The sequence below is a fragment of the Schistocerca piceifrons genome, chromosome 8, assembly GCF_021461385.2.
Source record: "Schistocerca piceifrons isolate TAMUIC-IGC-003096 chromosome 8, iqSchPice1.1, whole genome shotgun sequence".
Classification (NCBI taxonomy): Eukaryota; Metazoa; Arthropoda; class Insecta; order Orthoptera; family Acrididae; genus Schistocerca; species Schistocerca piceifrons.
This window is the reverse complement of record NC_060145.1, coordinates 59,322,615-59,337,700: the sequence shown is the minus strand read 5'-3', so window position 1 is coordinate 59,337,700 and position 15,086 is coordinate 59,322,615. Positions and strand designations below refer to the sequence as shown.

The 15,086-nt window shown below is 38.9% G+C and overlaps 1 protein-coding gene across 3 annotated transcripts in view; it reads left to right on the top strand.

Annotated features, from left to right (window-relative positions):
• LOC124711596 (GDP-L-fucose synthase) overlaps positions 1–15,086 on the top strand; it is a 43,642-nt gene that overhangs the window by 23,998 nt on the left and 4,558 nt on the right. For all 3 annotated transcript variants that reach the window (XM_047241752.1, XM_047241751.1, XM_047241750.1), the window contains exons 5-6: positions 2,870–3,083; positions 8,979–9,116. In XM_047241752.1, the coding sequence (XP_047097708.1) occupies positions 2,870–3,083; positions 8,979–9,116 (352 nt within the window). The remainder of the gene's footprint in view (positions 1–2,869; positions 3,084–8,978; positions 9,117–15,086) is intronic.

Sequence of the window (15,086 nt, the reverse complement as noted above, 5' to 3'; positions counted from 1 at the left end):
TCCATGACATCAGGCAGTGAACTGCAGGAAGTCTTCCTCTGTGTTTTTTCCTTGTCAAGTGCACATTTCCATGCATTGCTAAGTGCACTCTCAGGCCAATGTTATCTTTAACCAGCTGCAGAATTTCTTTAATTTTTCTGAGTGACCAGAAGACTGGTCTGATTGCATGCCTATGGGGAAGTAGATGGATGACTAAGACATTCTGTGTACAGAAAACTTACACACACAGATCTGTATCTCAACATGCATAGCTTTCCCCATCCAGCTCGGAAAACAGCTACGGTGAACACACAATGCTAGATAGAGCATGCAAACAAAATCTATGGGTGTTGAGGTCACCACATTGGTACACGCAGTCAAGATGTAATCCAGCCAATTGGATGCCATTCTGTGGTTATAAAAGAGAGAATCTCACCAATAGTGTGGAAGTTCCATGCGGCTTTTCGCGGATGATGCTGTAGTATACAGAGAAGTTGCAGCATTAGAAAATTGTAGCGAAATGCAGGAAGATCTGCAGCGGATAGGCACTTGGTGCAGGGAGTGGCAACTGTCCCTTAACATAGACAAATGTAATGTATTGCGAATACATAGAAAGAAGGATCCTTTATTGTATGATTATATGATAGCGGAACAAACAGTGGTAGCAGTTACTTCTGTAAAATATCTGGGAGTATGCGTGCGGAACGATTTGAAGTGGAATGATCATATAAAATTAATTGTTGGTAAGGTGGACCAGGTTGAGATTCATTGGGAGAGTGCTTAGAAAATGTAGTCCATCAACAAAGGAGGTGGCTTACAAAACACTCGTTTGACCTATACTTGAGTATTGCTCATCAGTGTGGGATCCGTACCAGATCGGTTTGACGGAGGAGATAGAGAAGATCCAAAGAAGAGCGGTGCGTTTCGTCACAGGGTTATTTGGTAACCGTGATAGCGTTACGGAGATGTTTAATAAACTCAAGTGGCAGACTCTGCAAGAGAGGCGCTCTGCATCGCGGTGTAGATTGCTCGCCAGGTTACAAGAGGGTGCGTTTCTGGATGAGGTATCGAATATATTGCTTCCCCCTACTTATACCTCCCGAGGAGATCACGAATGTAAAATTAGAGAGATTAGAGCGCGCACGGAGGCTTTCAGACAGTCGTTCTTCCCGCGAACCATACGCGACTGGAACAGGAAAGGGAGGTAATGACAGTGGCACGTAAAGTGCCCTCCGCCACACACCGTTGGGTGGCTTGCGGAGTATAAATGTAGATGTAGATGTAGAATTCATGACAGTTGGTCCCTGATGATAATGATGATAATGATGGACGGTATCATTGAAAGCTTGGAATTTTATCCAAATCTTACGTGCCAAGTGAGCCAAAAAATTTGTATGCAGAAAGAAAACTTTCCAGTTTTTGGGTAATCCTTTTCTGAGATATAGGACATGCACACACGTGCACATGCCCCTATACAACACTGGCTGGGTGTAAAGTCCCAATGCTGCATTTTGGCAGGTGGGTTTGGTGGGGTAGGTTTTGTGTTGGGTGGGGTGGGTAGAGAGGGAGGAAGGTGGGGAGAGGGGTTGGGAGGGTGGGTGGTTATCAGCTTTTGTGGGTCTGTCGATGACTGACAACTTGTCTGCTTTTTGGTGAGTGGTCTTCTCCACTCCTAAATTATTTATACTTTGTCTGGTGAGCTCAAAATAGCTAAAGAATAGCAACAATTTGACAGCCAATGTGCACTCAGTTTTTTAAGTGTATGTAGAAATTCTCTATAAACATTTCCACACTCAAAATTGTTAAGTATTTTGAGGCCTACTGAACAGATTTACAGCAGGTGGCATGTTAATTCACAGGCTTATATATAGGTTTCGATCTTTAGTCTGCTGTGTGTCGTGTTCAGCTCCATATTGGTGCACGATTTTCTGCTGGTTTGCGTAACTAATAAATAGACTCTTATGCTATGCATATCCTCTAGTGTTATGAATTATTGGAGAGTCTTAAGTTACTTGAATCTCATAGAATCATAAATTCACCCTATTCCTTTGGCAAACGTATTGCATTTTCCTTATGGGTGTCATGTAGAATTAACCCCCCCCCCCCTTCCCCCCCCCTCCATCTTTTTATCCGTGAGGCCTGCAACTTGTAGAAGAATGAGGTGCAGATCCAGTTGTACAGTTTGTTTATTAGTAATGCCAGTTTGGAGTATTAAATGATCTGTTTCAGTTGCTTAGAATGACATGACGTAGTTTTTGTACAAAACTACAGGTGACAGTTTGATGTCATAGTTCCAACTGAAATTACTGTGGGTAAAAAGAAGAGAGTAGAAACTTGCTTTGCTGCAGTAAGATGGACACAATTCTTGTGAAACACTATTTTCCACATCCATGAAAAATCTTATGTAGTAACATGAGACTGATAACTGTAATTTTCCACTACTTACATTTCATTTGAACTGCTGGCAGACTGATAACAGTTAGCTTCAGTACAACATGCACTGAGTGTCAGTTGGTCATACACTTCTGCAGATACTTAAGTTTCTTTATAGACAATTTATTTTGTTATGTCATGAATTCTGAACATCTATGGTGAGTCTGTAATTTGTTAGTGATGGTGTCAGTGTATATACATAATTTGCTGTAAAATAACATAGTGCCTGAAAGTTGTCTGAAACCAGTGGAAAAAGAATAGCTTAAAGACATTGCATTTAATAATACACATTGTTTTACTTAAAACATTTGATAGATATTAATGGCATTTTCAGACATTAGTGATTGCATAGAGAATAACACCTGATGAGTCTACAATTAGTAAAAAATTGTTTTCCTGAAGTTTTTGTGCATTCTGTCACCATCATGGTTGTGAAAGTGGACTTATTTTCTTGCAGGTCCACAATGGGCCACCACATCCTTCCAATTTTGGATATAGTTATGCAAAAAGACTGATTGATATTTACAATAGAGCATACCACGAACAACACGGCTGCTGCTTTACTTCCGTAATACCGTGCAATGTGTTTGGACCTCACGACAACTTCAGCCTTGAGTCTAGCCATGTTATTCCTGCTCTCATTCGCAAGATGCATGACCAAATACAGAAAGGTGTGTTTCAATTATGCTCAATAAAAATCATCCTATGGAAAGTTCTGGCAGAATGTTGACAGTGAAATTCTTGTTATGTTGCCATCCAGTGAAAAAATTGAGCGGATGTTTCTGATTTGACAGTTTTGAACTACTTCATCGGTAATTTATAATTGTTAAGATGCTTCTCAATTGGAACATAGCCATATTGAGCCTAAGACTGATACACAATGAATTGCACACCCTTCTTTGGCTGCTCCTATAAGAATGGTGGATTGAAAGCCTACTAAATTTGTATGTACTTACTACTGGTTTGCTTCGTTTGTTCACACGCAAGTTAAACATACTTTTATTTGCTGGTAACTATTGTAAGTGTTTGGTGTCAAATCCTTGGAGAAATGGATGGAATATAGTGCAATGGTAAATCATTTTATTTAGAAAAGTGAACCTCATTACAGACACAGACTGGTTTGCAGGAACTTCATGGATGCTCTGCATCAATACAAGAGAGTTTATTGCTGGTTAAAGTAATATATGACATTGTGACAGAGTATGTGCACATGAAAAAGGTGAGTGAGCAAATTGTGCAACATTTGTGTACTTGCTATCAAAATAGTTCCAGAAAGAGTATTCCAAAATAATGTTCAGAAATGTTGAAGCATAATCAGAAGGAGCTAAAGCATTTGTATGTAACTAGACAAACCATAAATCTATCTCATGAATAAACTCTTCAAAATAGTGTGTTGGCCAAAGGTGAAAGAGCATCCAAAAATGTAGAAATCTTTTGTTAATAAGAAAAGTAAATGAAGCTGTTTTTTTTAGACTCTCTTGGAGGATAGTAAAGAAGTGACTAATGTTTATTACATGCTTCACAGCATCATTTCCATAGTGAGTAGAAACAGTAGAACCAAGAGTAGCAGGCACAAAAATATTCTTGCAATATTTATCTCGGAAGGGTATTGTGATTGGTAGAAGCTACCAGGTGGCTCCCTCCTATGAGGGGGGGGGGGGGGGGGGATAAGAGATACGCAAAAAAATCCACAGCATGATCATGGGAACACACATAACAACTTCAATGTGGGCCATGTAGAGGAACTCTTGTTGGTTATGAGATCCTATCCCCTTGTCTGGCTCAGGTTCATTGATGATCTGAACCCTGGACCAAAACACTGCGTAATTATTCCTCAGCTCCTTCACTCCTCTCCTCTCCTCGGGTAGCTCATAACTCTTTTGTGAGCAAGTACACGGCAAGCATGTGACCCACAAGTCATTTCTTCTTACCCCACACTGAAGTTTTCCCCTTTGCACTGTGACTGTCCTTCCTATGTAACTCTTGAACTGTAGTGGCTCCTTTGACACTGACTGACCTTACCCAAGAGGTCATCCTTTCACTTCCTTAGCATATATCTTACCTCTCTAGTCAGCTAATCGTGCACTGTCCCCATTAGTGGGATTAAACATCCACTTTTCAAAATATTCTCAATAGTGCAGGCTATGTATGAAAGGGCGCCCAGTGTGGCATGCAAAATGTGCAATCTACGTTACTCCCCTGGTGTGTGTGTGTGTGTGTGTGTGTGTGTGTGTGTGTGTGTGTGTGTGTGTGTGTGATATGCACAAAGTGCCCAAAATCCAACATGGTAGTCAGCACATCATGCGAGAGTGGGAGTCAAGTACCTGCACAGTTGTAGTCCCCTGATTGCAAAGGTGTCACACTGGTGGTGCCTGTGTTGTAAACTTTCTGTGTATGCTTAAGAGTATATGGTCATCATGTTTGGGAGATGGAAACACCTGGCAGTGGTTACCCATGCCTGGTATCCACTGCTATCCACTGCTGCGGGGGGCGGGGGTGAAGATTGTTATCCACAACATCTGATTCCATCACATACCCTTTTCAACACACTTACGCAATGGCTTCGAGCAAGCGGTACATTCACTGTTGGCAGGTGTGACTGTGTTGCTCCAAGGATACGCTGCTCACCCGAACTGGAAGATGCTGTACTGCATCATATTAAAGAGACCCCATCAATGAGTACATGAGCAGTGGAATTGCAAAACGAGTGGTTCACTGGGTCACACCTAATAAATTATTTGTAAAAGTGGCAGTGTTACCAACATGTTTTCAGATGGTTTGTAACCCAGAAATGGTACGTTTCTTGACATGAGTTCCAATTCAAAATATTATCTACTCAGTGCTCTCTAAAAGCCCTCTGAGATTGTAAGGAGAATATGAAAGCAGAATATTATAACATCCTCTATAACAAACTTGGTCATATACCAGTCAAAATTTCACCTTGGAAGAGGTTCAGCATAATGCAAGGGATGGAGGGGACTAAACTACAACCAGATGAAGAATTATGGACTAACTGAGGAGGAAGTAGTCATTTTTCCCACCATATACAATGAGATCTGAAGATTAACGGAACAGACAACGCTGTACTCATTCTGGCACTGGATGATGTAGTGTAACATGGTGTTCTTATGAATACTTTATTCCACTATTAGCCTTCAGGACAGCTACAGATGTTCATGTCATTTGATAACTAATTAAATAGTTTGTAAATGGAAAGCATCTATTGTGTGTGCTCTGATGTGCGTTTTGTGCCTATTGCACACGTGTAATGGTAAGCTGTGATGTGAGGTAGAAGGTTTCACTTGGTGTACAGGCTCATTTATGCTTGGTGCCATGACTTGGTGGTGTCAGGGATTCGTAGGAGCAAGAGTTCAGCTGACAGTGTCACCAGGGAACCCAAACAAATGAATTTCCGTATCACTTACTTCGAACACTGATGTAAAACTTGAGTCAGACATTGTATATGTTATGTTGAAGTTGATTTGTAAAGCTATTTATGAGATGTTTGTACTGTTCTCGGGTCTCCAGTCAGGTGCAGTCATTTTCAAACCACGATATTTCGACAGTGTTCCTTGCCGTCATCTTCAGGTGATGACTTGAACACAGGTCCTGAACACAGACCCGAGAACAGTACAAACAGTTAATTCGCCAGGAAAGCCTAAGATCACATGTTTATGAGCTATTTGATTTTGGATTGTCAATTACTGAGATGAAGAGTTAAAACACAGTAGAGTTTTTATGGAAGAGCTGAATTCATTTAGTAGCTCGGAAGAGTTAGTACATTCTTACAGCACCAGTCTGCAAGAAAATGAAGTCCATAGTAAGAAGCAGTTCTTGCATAGGTGTGGGACAGATTGACTGGACCACAAGAACACTCAAGAAAGGTGACTGTACAATAGCAAGATGTTTTAAAGGTAACATTCATTGAGAGATCCAATGTGACTGTGGCATCCTCTGTATACCTATGTAAAATGCATTACATTGTAAAGACAACATGCTTCCAAGGAAATAAAGGTAATTGGTATCAGTGTGATGTAAAACCATATGCATCACCCCCTATGTGACGTATTAAATGCATACATCATCGTGCTGTATGAATGACCCACTCTGTGGGGATTGTGGTCAGTCATTAGATGGTAACACTGTGTGAAAAAAACTGATTTTTGTCATCTATGGGAAAAACATTCTCACAATTACCAACTTGCAATGTCTTCGAAAAAGAAATGCACTCACAATTACATTGAAGGCTGTTATGATTCTGACTAACACTTGCAACATATTGATGACATTGCACAGGTGTCATGTGTGATCAAATACACTCATGCAACCTGCAGGCTTGGCTAGCATCTGCATTTATGTTGAAGCATACATTTCTCGTGGTGTTTCCAAATTTTTGTCCAGCCCCTGTACTCATTATCATCAATTTCTGCAGATGACATCAAAGCAGTGAGCCTAATTTTACACCTTATCCAACGGCGCAGCCTGTATAATCTTATTTTAAGGTCAGGCAGTATAGTATTGTCGGCCTCTGGGCAGAGGTGGCAAGTCACCTTCCATTGTAGGTTCAGCCCCAGAGGACCTCTGACTGTCCCTTGCTAGTGGGTTGCCATAAGGCCACCTTTTAATTCATCTATCCATCTATATCCCTCACCATTTTAATCAGGGGGTGTTTATTCCCACCGATTTATTGATCTGACTCTGTCGCCAATATTTTGTAATGATCAAGGGCCCACTACTCGAAAGTGAAAAGTATGCCTCTTGCCACCTGACATGTCCCTGGCATTTGACATTTTCAGCCGGTATACTGCTCCAATCTTACAGTAAATGTGTTTCCTTTATTGCTGGTTTATACTTCCGTCTTACTTTTTCCACCCCAGAGAAACACATTAATTGTAGTTTTATTCCTTTTTGGACAGAATTATTGATTTGACACTTCTAGAATGGAAGACCAAGAATCTTGTAGCTTTGTTTCTTAAACCCTCCAATCCTACCTTCTCTACTATCCATTGCACCTGGTCCTCCTCAGCCCACTATGCCGCCTCCTTGGATTTTGACCTCCACCTCTCTGTTGCCTCCATAAAAATATCTGTCATATCGTGCCCACTAATTGTCAGACTGTGCCTTGCATTCTGATAGCTACAATCCCTTCCACATGAGAACATATCTCCCATACAGCGAGGCCATGTGACATATGGTTGGCACAATTGCAGGATGAATTGTCCTTTGCCCAATGTGCTTGAGGTCAAAAGTCTTCAGACACTCTCTGTCCTAAAAAACAGATATCCTTTCCCATATCCGTTCTCACAGACCAACTGCAAAGGAGTACCCCCACTCATTACCCAGTGTCACTCTGGACTGGAACAGTTAAACTGCATCCTTCACGAGGGCTTCAACTACCTGTCACTGTTCCCAAAAGTCGAAAAATTTCTACCCACAATCCTTCCCAACTCTTCTAAGTTATATTCCACCACTCATTCGATTTATGAAGTACTCTAGTCCATCTTTATGTATCACACCTGCCCCGGCCCCTTGTCATATGTATAACCCTGTGGAAGACCAGGGAGTTAGACCTGTCCTATGCACACATGCAGCAAAAACTATTCTTGTTTTGTCACAGGTAGACGTGAATTGGTTGTAACCTACCCATTAATGAACTAGTGTTAACAACTGGAGAGAAGAGTTTTGGCTTATAGTAATTGCTGTGAAATTTTCAGCCCCTTACTCACATACTTATTGATTTTCTCTCCCACAACAACTGGAATACTGAAAACTTTGTAACACATTAGATAAATGTTATAACTGTTGGAAGACTACACCCAAAAGTTTCTCATGCATAATTTGAATCCTCCACCAAATACCATTCAGCAGCTGATAGTTGCACTACATGCAGTATGGAACCAAACATCTGTGAAAATTGGCGACAGACTACAAAGTTACCAATAATTGGCTATCTTTATCAGCTGTACACATGGTAAGTGGTCTCTGTGCAAGGTATTCATTGTAATATTATGATTGTAGTGGTGTTTTTTTTTTCTTTAAAGCAGTAGAAATAGTCTGCCTCAGACCTCAGTTTGGATAGTTCAGCTGTCTTCCTCATTTCTTACTACTGTTATCAGTCTTTGCATTGCAGGAAATAATGATGAAAAGACATTGCTCTTGACTGCATTGTCTTGGATAAAAGTCATTTTGTTGTACTACATTTAAAAGTAGTTGAGAAAACTACTGTTCACAGAAAAATATATTCTCTGGAGTGCAATTATCGTGAAAAACATTTTACCCACATGGTGACATCATTTAGTAAAATTCAGAGAAAACACTGATTCGCGCAAACACAAAATATGGAAATATAATTACAATTAAAAAACTGAGTGATGTTCTGTGTTATTTACTGCTAAAATATCATTTTTAATGACTCAACATTGTCTGCAACTGCTAATTTTAGTGTACACTATAGTGAAATTTCAGCCGTAGGTTATGTTCAGCTACAGTGTTAAAAGTTTTTTATATTAAACAATATTATATCTTCACTAAATGTATTAACTGAACAGTGACATTTATTTTTTCAGATAATTCAGAAAATGCAACATTCACTGTGCTAGGCACTGGAAAACCGCTGCGTCAGTTCATTTTCTCATTGGATCTTGCAAGACTTTTCTTGTGGGTACTACGAGAGTACAACAATGTGGATCCCATAATCTTATCTGGTAACTAATTTTCATAGCTACAAGTAACAGCTGCTATTGGGATTTTTGCTTATAAGATTTTTTCCACCTGGCATTATAAATTAGCACCCCCCACCCTGGTTCCTGCTGCTATTGGCTAAATTTGCTTTCCTTGATTTTGTTGTTGTTTAGCTTTTTTATTTTAGAATGGGGTTGTATATGTGTAGGATTTGAGTGATGTAATGGTAAGTGAAGTAAACCAAACAGTAATTAAGCTAACTGGAATCAGGCAAGGCCCTGGGCTCGTATCCAGTATGGTGAGTAAATTCCCTCTTCATCCATCAAGATTCAGATTTCCTGTGATTTACCTGACTCACTTTATGTATGTGGCTTCCTGGTCATGGAAATAAGATGTCAAAAAAAAACTTGCTCTTAATGTTTTTGTGAAGTTTAGTAATGTTTTTGTGAAGTTTAGTAATGTTTTTGTGAAGTTTAGTAATGTTTTTGTGAAGTTTAGTAATGTTTTTGTGAAGTTTAGTAATGTTTTTGTGAAGTTTTGTGGAACTTAAAATTTTGTCTCACAGTCTGATTTGTTAGTTGGTGTATCTGGTTAGAATTATAATATGATATTGAAGGCTGGACATTTAATATTTGTACTGTGAAAGAATTGACAGCATTTACAATATGAATGTGTTGTTGACTTCACAATGTTCTATGGACAGCAAGATGACAAGTGAATGTGTATTACAGCTAGAAGTAATTTTTCGTTAGTCATTCTGCCAGTCCATTCAGCTTTCAGCATTTTTCTCCTCAATTATATTTCAGAACTATCAAAGTATTTTTGCCTTATAATGCTATGTTCCAGACAAAACACTTGTTAAATCTCCTTAATAATTCTATCAGGGTTCTTTTTGCTGTCAGATCGTTTGCCATTTCAAAAGTTTTTCCACCCATAGGTATTCTGCTTTTTATTTTCTCTATACAACTTCCATTTTCTGTTAGCTAACTTCCAAAATAACTAAAAGTTTTTGCTTGTTACAGATCTTTCTAGTTCCAATGGTATTTTGATGGAACCTTCATGTTTGCAGATTGTAATCATTTTTGTCATTCCCTCATTTTCTTCATTCCATAGTCTGTTTTACAGTCCTCTTCCTTATAAACTGTAGTTCTTTTTCTGATCCCGCCAATGGTGATTTATTGTGGATAACACTCATTTCACAACACTTCCTGCAAAAATGACATGGTTTTGATGTCAACCGCAGGAAATGCTTTGCTCTTGACAAAGAGTGCAGACTTGTAGATATTCAGGTTTGCTACTAAGTCTGATAAAAAGAAAGCAGCAATGCTGTTTAGGACCAGCCTTGCGTATTATATGGACAGTTGTTTTTTTTCTTTTTTAACTTTAAAATGTTACTGACATAAGGAGAATGTTCCCATACGAGTAGGCCATTGGTGGATTGAGTGCGAAATATGTTGTACAGAGATAATTACTGCTGACCATATGTCTCAGTTTTCACATGAGGCAGGGAGGAAGGACTCTCGCGAAAGCTTTTTACAAGCTTGGGAAGAACATATCAACCAATTGAGTTTGGCATTAATATGTACTCTTAAGAGCTTGACACATGTATTATCTACATTCTTAAACAGTCCTAATATAAGCTTTTAGTTTTTGTTTGGATTACAAAAAGGTTTATTGGCAGCCAAACAATTTAATACAGAGTCAAGAGTTATTTGTGTAATTTTACCAAGAGTTGGGTTGGAATGTTGATGGAAGTAAGTAAAGTTGTATCACAGCACAGTGAACGCATTATTTTAGTCACGATAGACACGAAGCCCACACCTACCACAGTAGTACAAGTTTATATGCCAACTAGCTCCGCAGATGATGAAAAGATTGAAGAAATGTATGATGGGATAAAAGAAATTATTCAGATAGTTAAGGGAGACGAAAATTTAATAGTCATGGGTGGATGGAATTTGATAGTAGGAAAAGGAAGAGAAGGGAAAGTAATAGGTGAATATGGACTGGGGGTAAGGAATGAAAGAGGAAGCTGCCTGGTAGAATTTTGCACAGAGCATAATCTAATCATAGCTAAAACTTGGCTTAAGAGTCGTGAAAGCAGGTTGTATACATGGAATAGGCCTCACTGGAAGGTTTCAGATAAATCATATAATGGTAAAACAGAGATTTAGGAACCAGGTTTTAAATTGTAAGACATTTCCAGGGGCAGATGTGGACTCTGGCCACAATTTACTGTTTATGAACTGTAGATTAAAACTGAAGAAACTGCAAAAAGGTAGGAATTCAAGGAGATGGGACCTGGATAAACTGGGAGAACCAGATGTTGTAGAGTGTTTCAGAGAGAGCATTTTAGGGAATGATTGACAAGAATAGGGGAAAGAAATATAGTAGAGGAAGAATGGGTAGCTTTTAGAGATGAAATAGTGAAGGCAGCAGAGAATCAAATAGGTAAAAATATGAGGGCTAGTAGAAATCCTAGGGTAACAGAAGAGAGATTGAATTTGATGAATGAAGAAAACATAAAAATACAGTAAATGAAGCGGGCAAAAAGGATTACAAACATCTCAAAAATGAGATCGACAGGCAGTGCAAAATGGTTAAGCAGAGCAAATGGAAGGATGGAGAGGCATATATCATTAGGGTTAAGGTAGATACTGCCTACAGGAAAATTAAAGAGATCTTTGGAGAAAAGAGAACCTGTATGAATATCAAGAGCTCAGACGGAAAAACAGTCCTAAGCAAAGAAGGGAAAGCAGAAAGGTGGAAGGAGTATATGGAGGATCTATACAGGGGTGATGTACTTGAGGGCAGTAGTATGGAAATAGAAGAGGACGTAGATGAAAATGAAATGGGAGATATGGTACCGCATGAAGAATTTGACAGAGCGCTGAAAGACCTAAGTCAAAACAAGACCCTGGGAGTAGACAATATTCCATTAGAACTACTGATAGCCTTGGGAGAGCCAGCCATGACAAAACCCTACCATGTGGTGAGCAAGATGTATGAGACAATCGAAGTACCCTAAGACTTCAAGAAGAATATAATAATTCCAATTCCAAAGAAAGCAGGTACCGACATGTGTGAAAAGTATCAAATTATCAACTTAATAAGTCACGGTTGCAAAATACTGACACGAATTCTTTACAGATGAATCGAAAAACTGGTAGAAGCTGACCTCAGGGAAGATCAGTTAGGGTTCCATAGAAATGTTGGAACTTGTGAGGCAATACTGACCCTAACTCTACAACGTATCTTAGAAGATAGATTAAGGAAAGGAAAACCTATGTTTTGTCAGTTTACAAGGATTTCGCTCTCATTTAAATATATGGCTGAAAAAGTCAGCCTTCAGGAATTGTGAAACGAACCCTGTCATCCAGGACCGTGTAGCACAAAGAGCGCAGATTTACCACAAGATGGGGAAATTCACAAGCGTCTGTTGTGCTGAATGAGGCCCAGGCGCTGTAGTGTGCAAGTGAGACAGACGAGAACCTGAATCATAGGGAAACCCCATAGAAGCCATTTGTGGCCAGGGAGACATAGCAGTATTAAATATGGCAGACCTAAGTCGGCCATAAAAGGAAACATTTATGAAAACTATTTAATTCTGTACTAATTCAGGGAATGAAGCTACAGTAATTTGAATCTACCATCCTTCATAAATTTTCATGGTGATCCCAATAAAACTTGAATATTGATCATCTCTATAATAGTTTAGGATTTACTGTTAAAGTGAAATTCACAAGTTTTTAACAAAAACCTGAATGCTAAAATATGAACACTTCGTTCGATCTGAGCAGTCGACATTTCACATAGAAGTGAATCATTAAAATGACAAATGTTGTAAATATCAACTCTGTAACTTTATTTGTTTAAAAGAAATAGTAAATTTAAATTATCAGTCTTTTTTGTTAAGCATCAGATCATCATTTCCTCCACAAAAAACACATTGAGTGATGACAGCATGACACCTCATTGAATCGTTAGGTAATAGAATATTTGTTTTAAAGTTTAGTGCCTAATAGTTATTTTGTTCTTTCTTTATTTATCAGAAAGCCCATTGGTGCAAGGCTACTGACTGTGACATACAAAGTTAAGAAGGAAATTGTATATAAAATAATTTAATGGTTGTTACGTAATGGATGTTATTGTTACTTTATTTAGAACATGAAAGTGGTCAATCTTTGATTATTTAAATATGTTAAAATGTAAAATAATGTAGAATAAGCTATAGCCAATCAGATGGACAGCTTCAGGAAAGGGAACTGCCCTAGTCAGTTGAGCGAGGATGTTTGGCACATGGGAAAACGCAGCCGCAGAAGGGCAGAGACAAATAGATTCAAGTGAGACACGAAAGCAGAAAGTTGGTCTTTAGGCAGCTAGGAAGTGAAATGACTTAGAAAATTTCGCGTTGTGTGGTATCCCGGGACTTAGTTTTTGAGCGGTGAGCAGGTGCGCACGTGGTGTGAACTTGAACTTTTCGTGTAAATAAAGAGGTGGAGTATTGGACTTGTGTTTCGCAATGAGATTGTAAATGAGCAAACTGTGGCAAATGGATATGCGCTTGAGTGTGACAGTAACTCTAAATACGGCCACTTTCACTATTAGTTTGCTTTCTGAATAAACATTATTTTAACCAAATTGCAACTGTGTGGCCTACATCATTTATGGGTCATTAATTTAGTTTCCAATATTATTATTACTGTTATTATATGTTATACTAATTTTGTATTTTGCAAACTTGCCAGCAGCCAGACAATTTAACTGACGGGTCACAAGTGTCTAATTTAGGGCATGTAATGCGACACATGCGGTTCAATCCCTAGAATAGTTTGAGCCAAAATATTTCAAAGAAGAGGAACCGCATGTAAGCCCAAACATCTTTGGGATCTTAGCTTGCAGTTTCTAGTATTTGTAGACTTAGAGAAAGCTGTCAACGATCTTGACTCGAATATTCTCTTTCAAATTCTGAAGGTGGCAAGGATAAAGAGGTTATTTACAATTTGTACAGAAACCAGACTGCAGTTATGAGTCAAGAGGGCATGAAAGGGAAGCAGTGGTTGAGAAGGGAGTAGGACAGTGTTGTAGCCTATCCCTGATGTTATTCAATTTGTATATTGAGTCAGCAGCAAAGGAAGCAAAAGAACAATTTGGCGTAGGAATTAAAGTCCATGGAGAAGAAATATAAACTTTGAGGTTTCCTGATGACATTGTAATTCTGTCAGACACAGCAAAGGAGCTGGAAGAGCAGATGAATGGAATGGACAGTCTCTTCAAAGGAGGATATGAGATAAACATCAACAAAAGCAATACGGGGATAATGGAATGTAGTCGAATTAAATCGGATGATACTGAGGGGATTGGATTAGGAAATGAAACACTTAAAGTAGTAGATGAATTTTGCTATTTGGGGAGCAAAATAACTGATGATGATCAAAGTAGAGAGGGTACAAAATGTAGACTGGCCATGGCAAGGAAAGTATTTTTGAAGGAATAAATTTGTTAACATCAAGTATAGACTTAAGTGTCAGGAAGTCTTTTCTGAAAGTATTTGTATGGAGTGTAGCCATGTATGGAAGTGAAACATGGATGATAAATAGTTTAGATGAGAAGAGAATAGAAGCTTTTGAAATGTGGTGCTACCGAAGAATGCTGAAGATTAGATGGGTAGGTCACGTAACTAATGAGGTGGTACTGAATAGAATTGAGGAGAAGAGGAATTTGTGGCACAACTCGACTGGAAGAAGGAATCAGTTGGTAGGACACATTCGGAGGCATCAAGGGATCACCAATTTAGAACTGGAGGGAAATGTGGAGAGTAAAAATTGTAGATCATCATCAGTTTAGCTGATAAGTGACTGTGATACACAATGTCTCTGACAGCCATAATGAAAAAGGAGCTAGGACAGAGCCCTGTGGAACACCCGTACCAATTTCTACTAAGGGAGATTGTCTATTTCTAATTAAGAGAAATTGTCTTCTGTTTTTCAGGT